We start from the raw sequence: 21,640 nt of genomic DNA on the forward strand, positions 1-21,640 counted from the left end.
GAGCAGATAGAACGGGGCCTGTGTCATAGCAAGCACGCAATAACATGAATTGTTGTTACTCTCTCCTCCTGGTCAACACACACATACACACGAGCACACGCATGCCCACGTGCACATATACCTACACTCACGCGCACACGCACACATGCACATGGGCACACGTGACTTGGTTCCAGACGCCTCATTCCAGCCGCAGACACACTCCTCCCAGTAAAGTTGGGCTGGGGGGAGGTGAGTGAGGACTCAGGCCGTGAGAGAGGCTAAGAGCTGGCCCAGGGCAGGTGGGCAGGGGCACCAGCAGCGAGGAGGTGGTAAGCAGAAAGGACGGGGGGTACTGGGCCCCATCCTCACCAGGTAGCTGCCTCCATGTTTGGACTTGAGCATCTGGGCCACCTCTCGGAGGTTGCTCCGAAAGTTCTCCTCGTTGGCTGTGCTGGGGAAGGAGACGGCGATGATCCTCTCTGTGACATACACCAGGTCCAGCTCACAGCTGTCCTCCGTGGTCCGGCTCAGACTCATGTTTCTGAAGACACAGTAGGCAGAAGGGGGTTCAGATCAGAACCCTGGTCCTCAGGGCAAGGTGTAGGGATCTTTGCCCCCTAGACACTATATGTGGCCCACAATTCCAACCCCGGGGGCTTGACTGTTCCCTGAGCACCGGAGGAAAGGGAGCTGGGCAGAGGCTGGCAAGGACCTCGGGCCATTTCCAAGCCAAACAGCGATGACAGCAACCCTAGGTGGCCATCAATCCTGTCGGCACTGCCTTCAACCTATAAACGCAGAGGTCGGGGTCAGGATCAGAACCTGCCAGGAGCCCAGGAGTCCAGCTCAGCCCTCCAACACACTGTGGCCACCTGGTCTGGCAGAAGTCTTTCAAAGGATCCTGGGACGGATCTAGTACAGGAAGGAGAGCGGCAGGTGCCCCTGGAGCTGAGCATTCTTCCGCCCTCCCCCTGCTCCCGAGCTATAGTGTGGGCAGGGGGGTGGGGGGGAGGCTTCTCAGGGGAAAGGGCAGCTCAGGTGACAAGCTCACCTGGGCTCCAGTAAGCCAGACCACGGCGCACATTCCAGCCCTCCCCAGAGGCAGGCCAGCTCCCGCCCTTTGTTCCCTGGCTCTCCCCCACCTCTGGCAGCTCCCACCACCTTCCAGGGCTATTTCTTGGCTGCAGCCTCCGTGATTTCTAAGAGGGTGCTGAGCTTACTGCTGCGGCAGCAGGTGGCCACCTGAGCTCCTAAAGGAAGTGGGGAGCCCCTGTACCGGGTGAGGGGAGGCGGGGGCTCACGCCTTTATACCTCATCCAGGTTCTCTTCCAGCAGGAGGGCCCAGATTGGCCCCCAGGGAGCTGACAGGAACGGGAAATGGGTCTCAGGACACTGAAATTCCATTCTGAGGCCCACCTTACACCCTCCCTGTCACCATACCTTCTTACCCTGTCACCCGCCCCCTATTGTCTCACTTCCTCTTTGTATCCAAGGTGGGCAACATTTCCTTCTAGGACTCTTTCACTACAGCAGGGTCAAGGTGAGACGGGAGGGGCAGCAGAGAGATACCAGCAGGGTATTTCAAAGAGACAGGGTGGCCCTGGCAGAATCCAGATGTCCACCAGGGTTAACTTGGAACCCAACTGTGTACATAGGGCTTGGAGATGGGGGGGCCAAGGGCGAGGTATGGCTTCTCCAAGGTGACAAGGACAGGAGCCAAGTGGTAGAGAGGCCAGTGGGCTGTGGTAAGGATCCCAGTTTGAATTTGACCTCTGAGCCGGGCCATTCCTTGTCCCTAAGATAAGGTTCTCACTGCAGCCTTGGGCGGGCGGGGATGGGTCCAAGGCAGAACGGTGCCACCACCTGGACAACTTCAGCATCGCACCCTGCACCCACCCACCCCAAGGTGGTTCTCAGCTGTAAGGGAAGAAGATTCTCTAAGGGGCTGCTCAGGTCTGCGGGCAGCTGGCAGCCCGGCCACAACCCACCGGGGGCTTTAGCTACACACCAGCCCTCTCTGGCTGGAGCTCCATTTCCCTGGAGCCAGATTCTCACTTGTCTCAGGAGCCTCAGAGGTGAAGGTGAGGCAGAGAGGGAAGGGCCCAAGCCAGAAAAACCACAGAACCTGCACACAGATCAGCAAGGCACCCAGTCCTTGTGCATCCCTGCCCCCAGCCCCTGCCGGCCCAGACAGTTAGAGAACTTTCCTTTTCTAAATGACCCTCAACATCAAAAACCCTGCCCACAGAGAGGACTTGGATCTAGCATAGACTATGACGCCAGCCAGTCCCGAAGGCACACCCAAGTCTTGCCTCTTGTTGGTCGCGTGACCTGTAACAAGTCACCGCACCTCCCTGAGACTCAGTTTCTCCATCTGCCAAATGGGAATAAAAATACTTACCCTACAGGGTTGTTGCAAGGACTAGATGGGATCGTGCAGGGACATAAAAAAAAAAAAAAAAAAAATCCAGCTCAAGGCCTAGCTTCGAGCTAGAACTCAAAACATGACCATTTCCAAGGGTATGCAGCTACCGGCATCCTCTCTCTGTGGCTTGCGCATCCACCCACGGTCCCTACCTGTGGCTTTATGACTTCGGTCTCAGGCACCCAAAAGCATGATTTGCTGGAAACACCCACAGTGACCTCACAGCGGCACCCCCATCCCTAGCCACCCCCCCCCCAAACAGGCCAGGCATACCTGATGGGCTGGGGGTGGGACTGGACACTCGGGGTGACTCTGCTGGAGCCCTAGGACAGAGAAAAGACAAGCGGCATTATGGAGGAGGCTGGCGGAGAGATGTCCCCGGGAGCATCAGGGCTGCGGACAAACACAGATGCTCTTATTTCTTGGCCAAGATTCCAGCGCGGGCACCCTAACATCCAGGCTACACAGCAACCTAAGGCCAAAAGCGACCAAGGCCGATCGCTTGTGAGTGTGCATGCGAGCCCCCAAAAGGCCCAGCTCTCCCTCCCCAGGGAAGGAAGAAATCCCAGATGCTGAGAAATGTCTGGGCTGGTGCCATCTGCACTGAGTACACACTCAATAAAAGAGTTTCAAAATGGACGGAAACACATTTCATCTTGATTCCCTGGATGCCGTAACCGTAACCCCCAGGGGAGAATACCGACCGCGAGCATGACAGAAGGAAAAGACCGGTTGTCCTGCTCTGAACCTTGACCCCCTGACCACCACCATCCCGCAATCCTCCCCTTCACAGCAGCAACAAGGAGCCATTAGAGCAGAAGTTGTGGCTTGAGAGCAGCCAGGGGTGGCGTGTACCCACGGAGACCAGTGCTGGGCAGCAAGTTACCCTCCTACGGACCCACCGCCCACTAGGTTACCCCCTCACCCGCTCCCCTCTCGAGGGTTGTCAACTGGCACAAATTTAGGCAAACGGACCCCAGTTCGGGTCCCAAACAGCCCAAGACGACCCGATGGCACCGTGATGGAAGCTAAGGGTCACCCTGCCGGCCGACCTGGGAGTACTCGATGCTCTGGATCTCTGTAACGTCACATGTAAGATGGGGCAATCCTTACAGAGTTGTTTGAAGATTAAAAGGAAGTATGCATATAAGGCACTTCTTCATTGTTACTGTTACTGCATCTAGTACAATTAAAAGGGTGCTTACACATACAACCAACATTCACCTCTACACACAGAGCCCTGCATCACCTCTCCCCACACCTGTCAGCCACCTCACGTGATGCAAAATCAACCGCCCAACTTCTAGATTCCCAGGCCGAGCCAGGGCTCTCTGAGCCCATCGGCACCTTCCAAACATCCCTGTGCCTCCCCGAAACCAGCCTTTCCCCACCACCAAGTTGCAACCACCTCTTGGAGGAGACAGGACCACAGTCTACCAGGGAGAGGAGAAACTGAGGCACGGTGACTCACCCCCAAGTCCTGGGGAAGTTGACAACTGGCAGGACTCACCCTCAGACTTTGGGTTTAACCACTGGGGCCCTGAGGAGAGCAGCCGCTTTCGGCCTCCTCCAGGCCCCTGCAGGGCCGACAAGGCAGGGGCGGAGAAGCCTGGAGGCCGGGCTCCTGGTAGTGCCCAAAGTCAGGGCAGCCCCACTAAGAGGAGGTGTCTCCATCCAGCCACCCGTGAGAAGGCTGCACCCAGAGCCCCCTCTGCGTGGGCTACAGCTCAGCTCCGAACCACTCAGCCTCTGCAGTAGCAGCAGGAAGAACCAAGTGGGGCTGTTGGGGAGGAAAGTGTCTGTCTCCACAGCCCCCTGGCCTTGACAACTTGGGTTTGCATGAGTCAGGCATGGTGGGGGGGGAGGGGGCGCGGGTAAGAGGGATCATGTTTGGTTTTCAAGCCCCAAACCAGGCTGTTCCAAAACTACCCGCCTAGAGGAACACAGAGACCCAACACTTCATCCATCTTGATTTCACTGGTCCCTGATGAGGAGTCGCTGGACCGCCCCAGGCCCTGCTCCAGGCCCCGGGGCCACCCTGCTATAAATAGCCCCTCGGGTTTCATCTGTTGCTGATCCACAGCCACTTTGGAGGAGGCCACCACAGCTGCCTCGAACAACTGGAAGCCACAGCTGCAGCCGAGGCTTGCGGTGTGGTCAGGGCCATGGGTCTGGGCTCACGGAGCTGCAGGGAGACAACGTGATATTGAGGCCGGCTTGGCGAGGGGACTGGGGAACCAAGGGGAGCCAGAAGCCTCCTCGGGCGCAGGGGTGAAAAGGAAGAACGGGACAGGAGAGCTGGATCCCGTTTCTCCACCCCCCTCCCAAAGTTACAACACTCCACATTCCTTAACCTCCCCACCCCAAAAAAGCCAGGGAAGATAAATAAAAACTTGGCCCCAACAGAGTCTGGCCGTGCCGCCTCCAGAGGTGATAAGACAAAGTCCAAGCCGGCTCTGCTCCAGGCCAGCCAGGGAAGGGGCAGCAGGGGAGGAAGCTGCCCTGGACCGTGACCCCACCAGATGACAGGGACGGGAACAGCTGGATGGTCATCCCCTGTTGAATCACTGGGCCGTCCTCTAACTGACGGGGCTTCCTGTTTTCTGCAGAGTTCGAGGACATGTGACACTCGCTGGCAGAAAGCAGACACACGGGTGACAAGCCTGAGTCTCGTGGACGTGAAGAACCACACATAGTTGTGGGGGCGGGGGGTATGAGCAAGCACGGCCTCACGCTCCAAAACACACAGGTGACCTCACACATGAGGCCAGAGATGGGCACCCCCAGCACACGCCTCAGCACACACACCCTCTCTGAGAGGCTGGGAGCCCCCTGAGAGATCAGTCATCTCTGCTGTCCGTCATCACGCTCCTTCCCTCATTCCAAAAACCCTCGCTGAGTGCCACCAGCGGAGTGCCAGGCAACGTGCTAGGTGCTGGGGACCGGAGGAGGCGAAATCCCTGACCTCAGAGAGCTTATACTGGAGCTGTTCTCTTCAAGAATAGGCATGAGACTCTGCTGCCGGGTCTCACTGGCCAGTCTGTAAAATGGGTATAGCACAGTGCTCGTGTGATCTTATGTGATTCACCTGTTCCACCTAAAGCCCCCAGGGGAAACTACCAGAGGGCTTTACAAAAAGTACTACAAAGATTTTATTTTAAAAAGAAAAAAGAAGCTCTCTGTCAGCCTGTAATCCCATGCTTCTCCTCTCTGGGGCTCTCAAAGCCCTTTGCCCACTAGGCTTTACCTCCCCCCCCCCAGCTTCTCCCAGGACAGAGATCAATAATACAACTTTGATCCAACTCCCTAGGCACCAAGAACGCTCCTCTACAGTCATCACTGAACCACGGTCTCGCTTTCAGTAAGAGAACAGCATGAAAGGAAGTTCCACAGCCCCCCCCCCCACCAAAACGGTGTCTTACTTCTCTACCAGGAAGTTCCTCCTAGTATCTAACCCTCACCCTTCGTCCTGCAGATCCAGCCAACTCTTTTTGCCTTGGTCCCCACTGCCAACGACCACTCGGACACTTCTGAGTGGCTCAAGGTCTGTGGCCCTAGGCTCGGTTATTTGCCACCACCTTCTCCACCATGCAGCAAGGAGCGGGAACCCCAGGACCTGGGTGGGGTTGGTTTAGAGCAACAACTGTGTGGGAAGAGTCCTGCCTGCCTTTGAGGTCCACAGACCAAACACAACAGCTCTGGACCAAAAGAAAAGCCGTTTCCTGAGCCCCAGTCCCCAGGGGGCAGAGTGGGGAGGAGGGTCCGTAAGAAACACCAGGGGCCACGTCAGGCAGCCAGAAATTGGTGCCCAATCTACGTCAGGGGCCCGTCCCCATTCCTACCTCTCCTCTGGGGGCCGTGGCCACCCCCTCCCGCCCCCACCAGCCCCTCCAGCCACACCCCTTCCTCTCTCCTTCCTGCCCACCAGCCTGGATTTTTCCAAAACAGAGTGCGACACAGCACAGCATCCACAAACCTCTCTACACACCAGCCCTGCTGGAGGAAAACAGCCATTCCGGCCCTGTGAGTCCTGGGCCACGGGCCAGGGACAGGAAAACAGCTCAACAAACAGGCCCAACAGCACGGCACCAGGCTGAGGGCCGCAACTGTGCCGCCTCTGGCACAGGCCTCCTCGCACGGGGCAGACTGCGGGGGTCCCCCATGGCTGAGCAGGGCATGGACCAAAGACCCTGGGATCACCCAACCTGAGACAGGTGTCTGGGAACTTTAGACACTAGGTTTTCCCTCCTCTGCAGCACACAGGCCATTCTAGAATCCGCTCGCTCGCTTAGTGTTCCCTTGACTAGACTAGCTACGCCAGAAGTCACAACCCTCTTCCCACATCCAGACAGGACACAACCCTTACCCACCTTGGCACACATTAGACACACGCGCATTCATCCCAAATCAACAAACTTTCCTTCTAAAAAAAAAAACCTCCCGTCCCAACTAAAGGGCCGCTTCTTTCTTTCCTGGGACCAAGGTCATACCCACCATCACGTCAAAAAGTTCTTCATGATGTCTGACTTCACTCTCTCTTGCTGCAGCTTTCCCTGACAAGCTATGTCTGGCCCAGGCTGGGGCTGGGGGAAGCAGCAGCATCAGGACCTGGCCGTAAGTGTGCCCAGGCCGTCAGGTGAAGGCTTTAGTTCACACATCATCTCCTGGCCAAGGGCTGGGAGAGCAGGGTACAACCAGATCCGAGCAGCAAACCCAGGAAGGGGTGGGGAAGGCACTCATCAATTCACTGAGCCCCTTCAAGTCTCTACCTCCTCATCTGAAAAATGGGACCAAGGGCGCCTGGGTGGCTCAGTTGCTTAAGCATCCAACCTTGGTTCAGGTCATGATCTCATGGTTTGTGAGTTCAAGCCCCACATTGGGCTCTATGCTGGCAGCATGGGACCTGCTTCGGATCCTCTGTCTCCCCCTCTCTCTGCCCCTCCCCTGCTCACTCTTTCTCTCTCTCTCTCTCTCAAATAAATAAACATTTAAAAAAAAATTTTTAATGGGACCATAGCATCCACCATAGGGGTGGTGTCTGGGGATCACCAAAATACTCAATCCAGCTCCGGGCCCTTGGTCAAAATAACAGTAATAAGAATGGCTAATATTTATTGAGCATATATTATATGCTTTGGGTGCACTACTTTAGTTCGTCCTCAGCAGTAGGTACACACAAAGCCTAATTTCTGACCCACATCTCAGCCCCCAAAATACTGCAAACTTGGACAAGAGTCCTTCCCCAACATGTGCACTCCGTGCCCATAGGACCCACGCGTACCTTGAACAGAGCCTTCCCCACTAATTTAAGAGGCATGCTCCCGCTCCTCCTGGACAGGTTGTACAGCCCCAGGGACGCCTCCGCCTTGCAGGGCTGGCCATGAAGGGCTGCCCCAGGACAATGTGGCCGTGGCCACGGGCTCACCACACAAGGGTGGCCGCCTGCAGGAGCTGCCTCCCGCAGCCTGAGCACCTCCCTCTGGGGCCCTCCCCATGGCGGGTCAGGCAGCTGTCAGATGATAGGGCCTCATGCCATCAACAGCTCCCCCTGTGCCAACCGCCAAAACCACTCCCTGTTCCTCTGTGGATCAGGGCGAGCAAGGATGGAGGCCAGCATAGGGGCAAATTGTCAGACGAGAGTGGGGAAGAAAGAGAAAGGCCCGACTGTGTGGGGTGTCTACCCCGGGCACATGAGGACAAGCCCAGACACGAGCACCACTCAGAGCAGGGTCCCAGGAGAGCCCCTTCTGCCCTTCCCAGGGGTCTCTCCATTTAAGCAATTTGCCCATTGACCTCCACCAAAACTGCCCACCAGGAAGAGCCCAGAGGGGTCAACGGGCCCAGCTTCCAGCTTCTTCCTCCAGAATCAACGGCACTGAAGCCACAAAGAAGATCCTGGCGTTTGCAAAGACCCCTTTTTTTTTTTTTTTTATTTTTGGGACAGAGAGAGACAGAGCATGAACGGGGGAGGGGCAGAGAGAGAGGGAGACACAGAATCGGAAACAGGCTCCAGGCTCCGAGCCATCAGCCCAGAGCCTGACGCGGGGCTCGAACTCATGGACCGCGAGATCGTGACCTGGCTGAAGTCGGACGCTTAACCGACTGCGCCACCCAGGCGCCCCCAGACCCCTTTTTTCCAAAGAAGCAGAGCTTGTAATTCCTCAAGGTCTGATGACCCTCTGTGAGCCCAGGAGTCCTTCTTCACCTCTGTCCTTAGTCCCTCTGCTATAGCTCTGCTAGTATCCTGCTCACCACCGAGCCAGACCTCACAGCACACCCTTGCTGCCTCCCTCCCCTGGAGCACTGAGGTCTGGCAAAGTGATGGGCAAATGAGCTCTGGATCCAGCCGACCTGGGAGCCAAAGCCAAGACTGAGGTCCAGTATGTAAGTCCATGGGGTTTGTTCACCATTCCAACCCCTCCTCCCCTGCTCAGCCATAGCACTCAGAGACCCCTGCCTGTCCTTCTGGAAAGGAGGTAAGGGATCCTTCAGCAAGGCAGGTAGTATAGATCATCCACACCTCCAATCCCCCTGGGGCACCATGAGCCCAGCCAAACCCTTCCCTTCCCCATCCCCATACTTACGTCTTCCTCAAGGCTTTTCCGTGTGTTTCCACCCCGGAAAGCTCCTTCTCCCTGGAGAAAAAACACAGTCAGAGAGGGGAATCAAGGAAAGTAATCGAAGGGCACCCTCATTTTTCACCTACTGGGATTGGCAGGGGTTGGGGGTGAGGGAGCTGGCAGAAGGGCCTCGGAGGCAACTTAGTTGTGTGTTTAGCATTTCTTTGTCCACTAAAAGCCCCTCAGAGCCAACCAACCCTCTCATTTGTGTTATAATCTTCCTCTTCCCATTTTGCAGGTAAGAAAAGTGAGGTACAGGCAGGCTCATGAATTGCCAGTGGCCACACAATTAGAAGCCTGAATGAAGGGGCGCCTAGGTGGCTCAGTCGGTTAACCGTCCAACTCATGGTTGCAGTTCAGGTCATGATCTCACGGTCTGTGAGTTCGAGCCCAGCATCGGGCTCTGTGCTGGTGGTGTGGAGCTTGCTTGGGATTCTCTCTCTCCGCCCCTCCCCTACTCCTGCTCTCTTGCTTGCTTGCTCTCTCAAAGTAAATAAATAAACTTAAAAAAAAGAAGCAGCTTGTATGAGGCAGGATCTGAACACAAGCCCTCCAACTGTAAGCCCATTGTTACGTGCTGGCCGTTGCCAGGAGATCCCCCTCAGCTGCTAATCTCAATTTCCACACTCTGGGACCCACCCACTCTCTTCCCCTCCTCCTCATGCAGCCTTGAGGAAATTGGAAAACTGTCTGTCTTTCTGCTAAGTCAGAAAGTTCTGTTTGGAAACATCTGCCTGGCTTTCTCACATTCTACATATTTAATAAAGAAACCCACATTTAACCACTGGCCTCTCCCACCTGCCTCCCTAATTCCCTAGCGATCCATTTCCGAACACGTAAGTGATGTCAGATGCCCAGGTCCCCACGTGACCCACAAGCCCATCACTTCCCCCCAAGTTCCCCAAGTCTACTCCAGAAAGATGTCCCCAAACACATCTGTTCACTTTCCCCCAAATCCACCTTCTGCTTTCTGAGCTTCCCACACTATGCCCAGACTGTTTCCCACACCTGCTGCCACTCACCGTGTCGGCTACATTCTTCGGGGCATTCTCAGGGTTGATGGGCTGCAAAACACAGGGAGAAAACAGTGTGAGGCCTCAGGGCGAACAGCCACAGGTTGGGTCTCAGGCTGGCTCTCTCAGGGCTGGTGGCCGTGAGGGGCGGAATGCCTCTTGAAGCAGGGCCCATGCCGCCGACCCAAGGCTCAGACGTAACCTGGCTAGCCCCATGCTTGGGAGGCAGAGTTCGGAAAACGTAAAATAATCCGACTGGTACTAGAACGAGCCAGCTCGATGAACCTCTCACCAAGGCCTGTGATTCAGTTGCTGACCCCTCCAAAAGGAACACAGAGAGGGTCAAGGTCATGCCTATCCCTACGTGCCAGCCATCTTCACCTGTACCGGCTCATTTATTCATGACGAGAACCCAGTGAGGTGGGTCCCATTATTTTACCTTTGAGCCCCCACTTCACAGAAAAGGACAAGGTAAATGAGTAGCCCAAAGTCATCGACTACTACTGGCCACAACAGGATTTGAACCCCATCTTGGGACTCCGCACTTCATGGTCTTTGTGTGAAATCCCCACAGTCCAGGATGAAGTCTGCCAGAGACTTAACTCTTCTGTGGGCTTTCAAAGCCCCCCACCATTAGCCCTGCCCCAAAGCTCTGCCCCATCCAGACCTGTCCCTAGATCTCCTGGTTTATTCCCACATTCAGGCCTTTGCTTGCGGAATGGCTCCTGCGTCCACACTCTTTTCTGACAAGGTCTCCGCCCAGAGGCCCTTCCTGAACACCCAGTAAGGAGGACTCCCTCCCACCTTGGATCTCCAATAAGCCCTCTCTCTGTGCTACGTCTCTGGTCCTTCGGGTATAAATAATCTCATCATGGGAATATGTCTTGTTCCCCAAATACTGTTTTGTGAGTCCTACTCACCTGCCTCCAAAAAACATTCAAAGCAGCATTTTTACCAACTCAGCTGCCATATCCCTCACGCCGGGGACTGGGATATATGTGTAGCCGGCCACCAATACATGCCGGCTGATCCTGTCCTGATGCTGATCCTGGACTGATCCTGTCCCTGATGTTGGCTCCACCCTTTCCCTACCAGGACAACATTAGTGTTTCCTACTAAAGGGATCCTAAAAAGCGGGTTCCTTGGACTCCCCCATACAGGAGAGAAACTTCCCATTCCAGATCCAATTCCTGCCTACAGTCTCGAGGGCTCTGTTTCCCACCCAGTAAAGTTCCAGGGGCCCCTGAATCACACAGAAGGACGTGAGCATGACCGTGAAGGTTAGAAAGCAAGCCGTTGCCATGATGAGCAGGAACCAGCTTAGGACAGTGTCTCAGAATAGGAAACGTCTGCCCTGACCCCATTCCTGGTGAGCTGCTCACCCCTGTGGAAGACAGGGGAAAGGACAGAATGGCCTCTGAAAGGTTCTGGCATCAGGGAGGAGAGCTGGGCATGGAGGAAGAAAGCCAGCTGGGATCAAGGTAGCACTGCTCTTTCTGGAAATGGCCCAGACCCCTTTACCCCTATGGCCTGGAAGATAGGAGGCTGAGGCCAAAACTTCTTTCCAGAAGATGAAACTTCCTGAGTAGTTCATGGCCAAGACAATGTGGATGGTTGAGGGAGGACAGGGCCCAGGAACAGAGTAAGAGATGGGGAGGCAAGTCAGCCAGCGCCTCCCAGGCCCCAGGTCAGCCCGCCTGGCATCTGAGGATGACTCTGGAGAAGAAAAGCTGTCACATTCCACTCCCTCTGAGCCCAGCCCCAGTCCTCAGCCACCCTCTTCCAGCCCCCACTCCCGGACCACAGGCCACCCGGCAGGGGCAGTCTGGAAATCCCAAGGGACCGCTATCCCAGCCTGAGTTCTAGGAGCTGCCTGCTAACTGGGGCCAGGTTCTCCCCTCAGCCTCCAACAACCACCAGCCCCAACCAGGGGAGTCCTCGGCAGTGGTGCCCTGACCCTGCCACTATCCCTTCTGGTCCAGGGCTCTGCAACACTCCTGTGGAGACTGTGGCTAAGCAGGAAGGCCCAACTGCCTCCTCTCTGAGCTGTTCTAGCCTCCAGGAAAGGAGGAACACTCCAGGCAGGCTGATCCCAGGGACCTTCTGTGTGCAGAGTCTACACAGAACTGAGATTTGAATCCAGATCTCCCAACTCCAAAGCCCTCACTCTTAACCAGCCTGTCTAGACGGGGGGGGGGGGGGGGGGGGGGGCAGGGATCAGAAAGGACAGAAATCGGGTAGGACAGAAAAGGTGGGGACCAAGTACCTGCCCCAGGCTCATTACAGGCCCTTAAGAGGCCCTTGTCCTGCTCTGGGTAAAGCCTCCTGAGAGGCCTGACTCTGGGCAGAACAGGTTGTGAACTGGGCGGGCAGCGGGGAGGGGAGGAGGGGAGGATCTCAGAATCCCCTGGAGGGCTGTGGACATACAGGTGGCTGGGCCCTGCCCAGAGGGTCTAATCCAGTGGCCCTATGGTAGAACCCAAGAACGTGCATCTCTCAAAGGTTTCCAGGCGTGGGGATGCCACTTTGAAAACCACAGGTCTAAGCTAACAGCGTTAGCAGCCAGGGCCCCGTCCTGACTCTCTCTGCTACTAACTTGTGACCGCGAGCAGGTCACTTTGTCCTTGCGCTATTTTGTGAGCATCAGATGAGACGGAGCACATTAAGCACTTAGAATAGGGCCTGGCACTTGGAAGCTCTCAATAAAGGTTAGCTGTTATTTACCGTCTCCACCCTGCACACTCCCAAGGCCCACCCTACCCCGCCTTGACCCTCCTGCTCCACCCCTCCCCAGGGAGACGAGTCAATATTAGAAACCACAGGCCTCAGCACTGCAAGAGAAACTTCCCTCCTGGCCAGCGATCATCTGAGCACCAGCCCCTCAGCCCCCACCCCTTCCCCAGGCCAGCTGGAGGGCGGCCACAGGGTCAGCCATCAGACGCCTTCGACTTAGTGGTCGACATGCTTTCTGAGAAGATAAAAATTTCCAAAAACCCCTCCCGAGCTAGACACCCAGTGTTACCCTGCGGTGTTTGCAAATACAGCCCAGCATGCACACTGAGCTCCCCACCCCTCTGTCTTGCATCCCAGTCCTCCCAGGTTTGAAGTCCTGCTTCTCTGTTCCCCAGGCACCGCCAGCCCTGGAGCTTCTGGGAATGAAAAAGGCAAGGGACAGGGAGCACAAGGTCACGGTCTCCCTGAGGCTGCCCCTGCCCCAGCCCCTTGACTGTGCTGTAGGGAAACCCCCAAAGCACCCCAACCTGTGGGCCCTGAGCTGGCCGACCCAGAGCTCCGATGGCCACAGCGACCCACTCCGCCTGGGCTGTCAGCCCACCTTCGGGACGTGGATACACACCCACTCAAACATTCTTTTTCCCCGTTCCCTGGTTTAGTTTTCTTCTTCGAACCCCTTGCTCTCCAACACACTATGTATTTTACTTGCTTATCTCATTTAGGGTTTTCCTGCCCCACTACAAGGTAAGTCCCCATAGCCCCCAGAGCCTGGGGCGGGGCCTGGTGCACTGTAGGCCCTCAGCAAATAGCGACTGAGTGAGTTAACCACAAGAGCCCTTCACTATCTTCCCTGGCCCCCTGACCATGCTCACCCCTGACCGTGAGGCTGGTGCCCCCAGACCTCCTGGAGCCGAGCTCTCTGACCTCCATCTTTGCTTGGATTTGGGCCAAGACCTTCTTACACACACACACACACACACACACACACACACACACACACACACCATCCTTGCACACCACTCCTCAGAACACCAGCTCTGACAAGGACCTCAGACACCATCTCCTCCCTCCCTCCCTGTTTCACAGATGGGGAAACTGAGGTGCAGAGAGGTCTGAGTCCCCCAGCCTCTCGCAGGAAGGTCCACGGCAATACTGGGGTTGGCACCCAGGTCTCTAGACCCCACCGCTGAGCTCACCTTGCTAACCCTCACCCCAATCTCTAGCCAACCTGCAGGACGCATTAGCAGGAAGGCTCTCCCCTACCTTCCCCCTGAGGCTCAGCTGCAGAAGGATATAGCAGATGAAGCCCAGACAGGGAGGGCACCCCTCATCTAGCCCCACCCCTACCCAATCCCAGCACAAAACCTAGATCTAAGGACCCCAGGCTTTCCGAAGCTGAGGGCAGTCAACTCACAGCCCTGCCAGGGGTCTTCAGGAATCCTCCTTGCCCCCAGCCAGGACAACGCCAAGCAGGTGGCAGGGTTTGGACCTGGTGCCACTTGATGGCCAAGCCTTGCTCTTCACAGATCACCCTGCTCTAGGGTCCCAAACTCTAAGTCCGCAGCGAGGCAGGGACTAGGGTGAGGTGCTTAGGGCAGAAAATGTAAGGAGGCATTCACTCTCAGGCAGTTTAACGTGCACCCACACGACCCTGAGAGCAACATGCCTTCTCACATTTTCCACCATGGGTGCCTCACCTGCCTTACCTCTTCCTGGCCCTCGTCTGGGGATGCCTTTTCATAACATCAGCACAATAACAGTAATTGTTCATTGAGTGCTAATGATCTGGGCGTCATATCAGGTTCTTGACTTTCACGATCGTCAATCCGCATCACCACCCTGTGAGGTAAGCAGGACCCCACTTTACAGTTGAGACAGAAGGTCCAGGAGATTCAGTAACTTGCCCAACGCAGCACAGCTAGTAGGGAGGAGGGCTGGGATTCGAACCAGGCTCCCTCACTGTCTCTCAGGTTCTAGCTCCCCTCCCTGGCAATGATCTTCACTCACTGAGAGTTCCTCTCAATCAACTGCCCTCCTGTTGGGAACAAGCTTTCTGTGACTTAACGACTAATTGTCTCGGACCCTCAGGAGGAAGAGACTCCTCCAATGCACTGCCATAGGAAGAGGAGGAAATGGGCTACAGTAGAAGACACTGAGATCAGACATCAGAGAGAACTTCCTGAATGTGAGGGGTTGTGAACCACAGGGCGGATAAGGGAAACTGCACATCCTTTCCTCAAGGTTTTTTTTTTTTTTTCCAAAAAAAGACACAGGCACGCCCCCTCCATGCATGCATACCCACCCCGACTGTGTGGGCCCGAGGGGCTGGGTGGCCAGGATGCTGCCCAGGGGTTTGTGCAGTACATATTGGTGGCCTGCAGGGAGGGTGGGCTGGGGAAAAAATGTATCTGTGGGCTGCTGTTGTGGAGGAAGGAAAAGGCAAGGCAAGGGCCAATGGGGGGAGGCGGGTGGATGCCCAAGCCCAGGGCTGGGGGGAGGGGTCTGGCGCAGAATGCAGACTCAGCCTCCGGAGGAACATTCTGTCCAGAAATTCCTCACACCCTCCTCCCTTCCACCCCTTCAGCCCTCCCCACTCTTGCCCCCTGGGAGGCCTGGAATCCGGGCGGTTTTTCAGGCCCAAAAGACCCCATGACATCACATCTACTGCCATGGCAACGGGCTGTGAGGTCACAGGCAGTGCTGCCTTTCAGGAGTGGAGAGAACAGGTGGGAGCTGGCAGGTAGGGCCAGCGGGGGGCTGGGGCGTCCTCAGCCCCAGGACCCACGGCAGGTTATTCCGGGCTAACTTGCTCCGTTCCAGAAATAGAACCCTAAGCAGATGAAAGGAGGGGCTGGTAGCATAAGGAAGAGCAGAGAAGCGCCATTTCCTGGGCACTTAGAGGGGGCGTGGCCGGGATGGCACTTTACAGACCCCACAGCCCCAGGGGTGGGAGCGGGACCATCGCACAGGATAAAACGAGCTGAGGCAGCAGAGGCTCTCTGGAACCCTTCTGGCAGATGCAGAAACTGAGCGTCCAGGGAGGCTGGCCAGCTCTACGTGAGCGCAGGTCTTTGCCTCAAAGCCTGTGTTTGCCCCCCACCCTTCGTGTTAATTACGGCCATCCTGGGAACGGGGAGCCACTGAGGCTGGGCATCAGCACTGGCTGCAGGGGGCTGGAGAGAGGGTGTGGAACAAGCAGGGCTAGGCCCGGCCAGGGTAGGAGGGAGGCCAGCAGCCTGGTTCCCCCCGAAGTGTTTGAGTGAAGTCACTCCAGGGGCGACATCCTCTCCCGGGCAGGCCTAGGCCACCAGAGAAAGAGAACAGGCTGGGTGTGATTAAATGGAATGTGATGCCTGATTTTCCCCGCACCCCCCAGGGAGGGGCCCGGGCAAGCCCACTCCTGTCCTCGGGCCGGCCCCAGTTCACCCCGAGGGACCCAGAGCACAGCTCCTGGCTGAGAGGGGGCAAGGGCAGGGGTGGCATGCACACACCTGGCCAGGCCAGGGGGGAGTACTCCCCCCAACACACCTCCTACCCTCTGCTCCACCCTGGATGCTATTCTCCCCTCAGCCAGGGCGCTGGGAGTCCACTCGGCCCTTCGTCCCTGCCCCTCTGGCCACTCTTGTCGAAATCCTCTCTGCCCCCCGCCAAGCACCTGTGCCAGCCTCCGGCCACCCAGCCCTCCTCCCGCAGCCCCCTCGCCACCCAGCCACACCCCACAGCTGGCAGCAGACTCAGATCCAGCTTTGGGTCACTTCCCCACTCACGGACCCATAACGGCCCTACTGCTTGGCTCATCAAGTTCAAGTTCCCCTGCCCAGCTTGTGAACTCCTCCCTCATCTGGCCACACATGCCGGGTTCACTCTGCCTCCATTCCTGCACTCAACCAGTTCCACCAGCATGCCCAGCCAGGGCCACCAACCAAAATGAGACAGGATTGTCTGGCCCCACTTCCCCTCCCCCTCAACCCCACCCAGCAAGGGCAGACTGGCCAAAAATATTTACCCTGGATTTGCCCTGGCTCCCAACGGTAACTCACACCAAGGCCCTACCCCCTCTCTGTCTCAGCTCTCCCTCCTCCTTCCCACCTCTCTTCCATTTGCTCACATCTTAAACTGGACCTGGAACAGGAGACAGACTTCCTCAACTACCACAGCACAACCTGACTGCTTCTTTCCCTGGCTCCCAAGTACCTCTGGTCAGACCCCTGCCCCCAGGCGGGCACTAATTCATTTCCACCTGATAAATCTCTCTCTCCTCCCGCCCCCACTAAACGTGGCTCCAGAGGGCAGGGCTCCTGAGGGCAAAGGCCTGACTTTGGCCCCTCCCAGTGGAGGTCCCAGGGGTGGTGGTCAGCACATTAGTGGATGCCTTGGCCTCCAGGAACCATGTCCCTTCACAGCCCAGTCTAAAGGCAGGACCTCCACCAGGACTGCCACCAGGCACTCCCCAGAGCAGGGACCTGCCATCAGCACCAGCCTCATACCTAACAGGTATCAGTGAGTATGGGTTCCAGCAATAGACAGAGACTCTCCCCGATGGCCCCGCTGGGCCATTTGAGGTGTTAGAAAGCTCCTCTTCACATCCAAGTCTCCTCCTCTTTCTAATAACCTCCACCTACTAGGTTCTACTCCGGAGAGCAACAGAAAACAAGCCGATCTGTCCTTCCTCACGTTCTTACTCCCATTCCGCACCCACTCCATCCATATCTTCCCCTCTCCAGACCGCACAGCCCTTCTGCACAAATTGAGATCTTCAGCCTCCCTCACCACTCTGGGAATCTTCCTTGGAATGCAATGTCCTGAGTTTGCGCTCTCCTTTAAAAACCAAGGCTCTATGGGGTTCTTCTGACATTGCTCTGTTTTCTAGAATCTCCCAAGATGGTCACTCATGGCACACAGTGCTACAAGATGAAATTTCATCAAGAGACTGGCGTCCAAACTGAAGTGACTCCTAGCCACTCTCCTTAACGGAGGGCAAGACGGCAGCACGGGGGCTGAGGGTTCCGCACACTTCTCCGGAAACGATTAACATCACATCCTCTCCTCTTCCGTGAGGCGGCATGGTGCCTTCTTCCCTCAGATCCACCCCTTGGGGAAGCCATCTGAAAATCTCAGGGCCACCACCTCACGCCCATGAGGATGGCTGCTATCAAGAAAACAGCATTATTCGCAATAATGAATGTTAAAACATGGAAACACGGAGGAAGCTCAGATGTCCGACGGGGGAACGGGTAAGCAAAATGTGACGCACGTACGATGGAACATTATTCAGCCTTGAAAAGGAAGGACATTCTGCCAGCACAGCACGGCCTTGAGGACATCCTGCGAAGTGAAACAAGTCAGTCACAAAAGGACACGTATTACATGATTCCGCTGACATGAGTCACTTGAGCGGTCAAATTCACAGAGATACAAAGCAGAATGGTGATTGGCAGGGACGGGGGAAGCGGAGGGGGCGTTCTGTTTGATGGGTAGAGTTTTGTTTTACAAGACGACAAGAGTTCCGGAGACAGACGGGTGATGGTTGTACAGGAGTGGAATACTCACTTAACACCACTGCCTGCGCTCAAAAACGGTGAAGACGGTGACTCTTACGCTCCGTGTGTTTTACCACAATAAAGAAAAAAAAAGTCAAAAAATATTTTTTCAGGGCCTCACTGGACCAAACAGTGTTAAAGCCCTCTCATTCCTGTGACTCCATGCCACCCAACCCCATCCACCTTCTAGAAGGCCTGGCACTGTGGAAGAAAAGAACTTTACAGCCCCAGCCTTAAAACGGCACCTGGCACAAGGTGGGTGCTCGGGAAATGTCTGTTGGTAGGATGGATGGACAGAAAGATGGAAGGACAGACCCTCCTTTAAATCTCGGATCCTTTGGCAAACAGGCTACGTAGGTAGACTGGTGGTTGGTGCTGTTTAGAAAATGAAATCCCAGGGGCTCCTGGGTGGCTCAGTCGGTTAAGCGTCCGACTTCAGCTCAGGTCATGATCTCAGGGTCCGTGAGTTCAAGCCCCGCGTCGGGCTCTGTGCTGACAGCTCAGAGCCTGGAGCCTGTTTCAGATTCTGTGTCTCCCTCTCTCTGACCCTCCCCTGTTCATGCTCTGTCTCTCTCTGTCTCAAAAATAAATAAACGTTAAAAAAAATTAAAAAAAAAGAAAAGAAAATGAAATCCCAACACCTGAAACTAATGTAACATTGTGTATCAACTTCACAGCATTGACGCCATATAAATAAAAGAAGGGGGGAGGGGAAGGGAGGGAAGGGAAGGGGGGAGGCAAGGGAAGGGAAGGGAATCCCAGAAAAGTCCACCTGGTTGCATTAAGTGTTTACATCAGCAGAAAGCATCTAGGGTATCCTGGGGAGAAAGCAGAACCAGGAATCAAAAACCCCACTCCAGGGGCACCTGAGTGGCTCAGTCGGTTGGGTGTCTGACTCTTGATTTCAGTTCAGCTCATAATCTCATGGTGCGTGGGTTCAAGCCCCAAGTCAGGCTCTGTGCTGACAGCTCAGAGCCTGCTTGGGATTCTCTCTCCCTCTCTCTCTGCCCTTCCCCTGCTCACAGGCTCTCTCTCAAAATACATAAATAAACTTTAAAAAATAAAATAAAACCACACTCCTGACCCATCCCCTCTCCCCCACAGGCACTGCTGTGTGACCATGAACAAGTCACCTAGCCTTTCTGATCCCCAGATTGTTCCTCTGCACAATGTGTTCCTCCTGTCCACCCAGGCTGGTCTCACACTTGTCTGGAAGTGCCCAGACTTCCACACAATTCACTGTGGGTTCCGAATAGCCCAATGTCAGGGGAAGGGCTTTGAAACCCACAGGTGCCATGCAAGGGAATGCTGTCTGTCATTACTGACAGGAGTGGAGGGTGCACTGTGGTGCTGACTACTGAGTTAAAATTCCAGCTCCCCCCTCTGAATAGCTCTGTGGCCTTAGGCCTCAGTTCCTCATCTGTAACACGGGGATAATAACAGCATCCCTCTTGCTGTGTTGTCATGAAGAATAAATGAGTTTATTTTTGCAAAGCTTTCAGAACAATATTTGGCAAATGGAAAGTCCCATACGAGGGTTAACTTTGAACTACTGCTCTGATTGCTATTATGGGTGAAGCCAGCCTGGGATTCCAATTGCCCCATTCACCCCTTCCTTCTCCCCCCGCACAGACCCCGCACCGGACCTCCAATTCATTCCACGAGGCCCTTTGGAGCACCTGCCAGGGGGCTGGTCTGTGTGAGGAGAAGCAGCGCACACCCATCTTTCGCCAGCCCAGGCCTCCTGGGTGCCAGGCTGTGTGTGCACAAGGGCTCACCATCTGGCAGACCTCGGTGGCCACTCCACTTGGCCACCACCCTCGGGAAATTCCTTTTGACCCTTATTTGTCAGAAGTTGAGAAAGCGGCTTCAGCAACTTCCAAGGATCAGGAGTGTCCGTGGCAAACAAGCCCTCTCTCCCCTCTTCATCCTGCCCCCACCGAGAGACCCCACAGGAGGGAGGTGACCCTAGGACCCTGCTGCCCAAGGCCTTGGGCAACATCTGTTGAGTAAGATGAAAACACGGGTTGAAGATTAAGCCACTTTGCCCTGGCTGGCCTGGCACAGGCTGGAAAATGTGTCTGGCAGGCAGAGGCTGGGCAGAAATCCTGTGCCCAGGATGCGGGCCCCCGATCCCAGGGGGGTAAGATCTAAGCAGGATGGGTGAGAAGGCCAGAGGGAGCGCTGGGGCCCAACTGAGACATGGAGAAAACACCACAGGCAGACACACACACGGTGTGGGGCACGAGGGAAGGGGGCAGGAAGACCAGATACCAGCTCTGCCGAGGCTGAAGGAGAGGCAGCAAATGGAAAAGAAAGGAAAAAATACATCCCACCCTTTCCTCCCTCTTGTGAACCTGCTCAAAGCACTTGCCTTGCCTGCCTTGAGGAAAAGGTGCTGAGTGCCCTCGGGGGAAGCCAAACTTTCTCCCGGTTTTCCCCTGGGCCATTTTCCCACTCTCTGGGGACAGCAGGAGAGATTCCAGCTGGAGCTCAGCCCCCCTAATACCCACCCATCAGCAAGCCAGGGAATAGGAGCGACAGCAGCCCTGCTTACTGAGCACCTAATCTGCACCAGGCCCCCGGCTGCAAGCCTTCCTTCTAGCCACCCAGTGAGCACGTACTGAGCACCTACTATGTGCCAGACAGTGGGGACACAGCAATGGACACAACAGTAAAAATCCCTTGTTGACACAGAGCTTACATGCTGGTATGAGGGGGACCTTGTAAGACACACAGTGTACCAGACGGCGATACGTGGAGGGACATGGAAAGCAGGGAGGGGAGACAGGGTTGCGGGGGGAAGAGAAATCTCACACTTGTGGGAAGATCCGAGGGAGGGAAAGAGCCTTGCAGGCTCTACAGCCCTGAAGCAGCATCGTGCCTGCTATGTTCAAGGGGCAGAGAGAAGACAAGGTACCTGAAGCAGAGTCGGTGAAAGAGAGAGCTTCTAGAAGGAGGCAAGGTCAGAAAGGAAACCCGTCACGTAGACCACACACAGGCCAATGCAAGAAACTGGACTTTTACGCAAATCAAGTGGGCAGCTGCTGGAGGGCCCTGAATCCAGATGAATTAAATACATTCATTTGCTCCTTTTATTCTCTTAACAATCTCATGCGGTGGCTGCTATTACCAAATCCCAATCTGCAGAGGGGAAACTGAGGTCCAGAGAAGTTAAGCAGTGTGTTCAAGATCGCATACCACAGACTGGGGAGCCAGGATCCAAAGGGGGTAGTCTAACCCCTCACTCTTCACCAGTGCTGGGGCAGGAGGCGGGGATGTTCTGACTCAGGTGGGGGCCCTCTGTGGGCACAAGCTGGTGTCACA

General features: G+C 55.7%; 1 protein-coding gene across 11 annotated transcripts in view; it reads right to left on the reverse strand.

The window, feature by feature from the left end:
- Positions 1-21,640, reverse strand: part of TNS1 (tensin 1) — a 225,789-nt gene that overhangs the window by 87,795 nt on the left and 116,354 nt on the right. For 10 of the 11 annotated variants that reach the window (XM_086719592.1, XM_086719590.1, XM_086719591.1 and 7 more), the window contains 4 exons: positions 10,050-10,091; positions 8,992-9,042; positions 2,681-2,730; positions 352-523 (listed from right to left, as the gene is read on the reverse strand). In XM_086719592.1, coding sequence (XP_086575718.1) covers positions 352-523; positions 2,681-2,730; positions 8,992-9,042; positions 10,050-10,091 — 315 coding nt within the window. Of the gene's footprint in view, positions 1-351; positions 524-2,680; positions 2,731-7,688; positions 8,298-8,991; positions 9,043-10,049; positions 10,092-21,640 lie in introns of those variants that run through there. The other variant, XM_086719595.1, reaches the window with a different exon arrangement.

Source organism: Puma concolor, chromosome C1, assembly GCF_028749965.1.
Source record: "Puma concolor isolate L17-30 chromosome C1, mPumCon1.1.hap2, whole genome shotgun sequence".
NCBI lineage: Eukaryota > Metazoa > Chordata > Mammalia > Carnivora > Felidae > Puma > Puma concolor.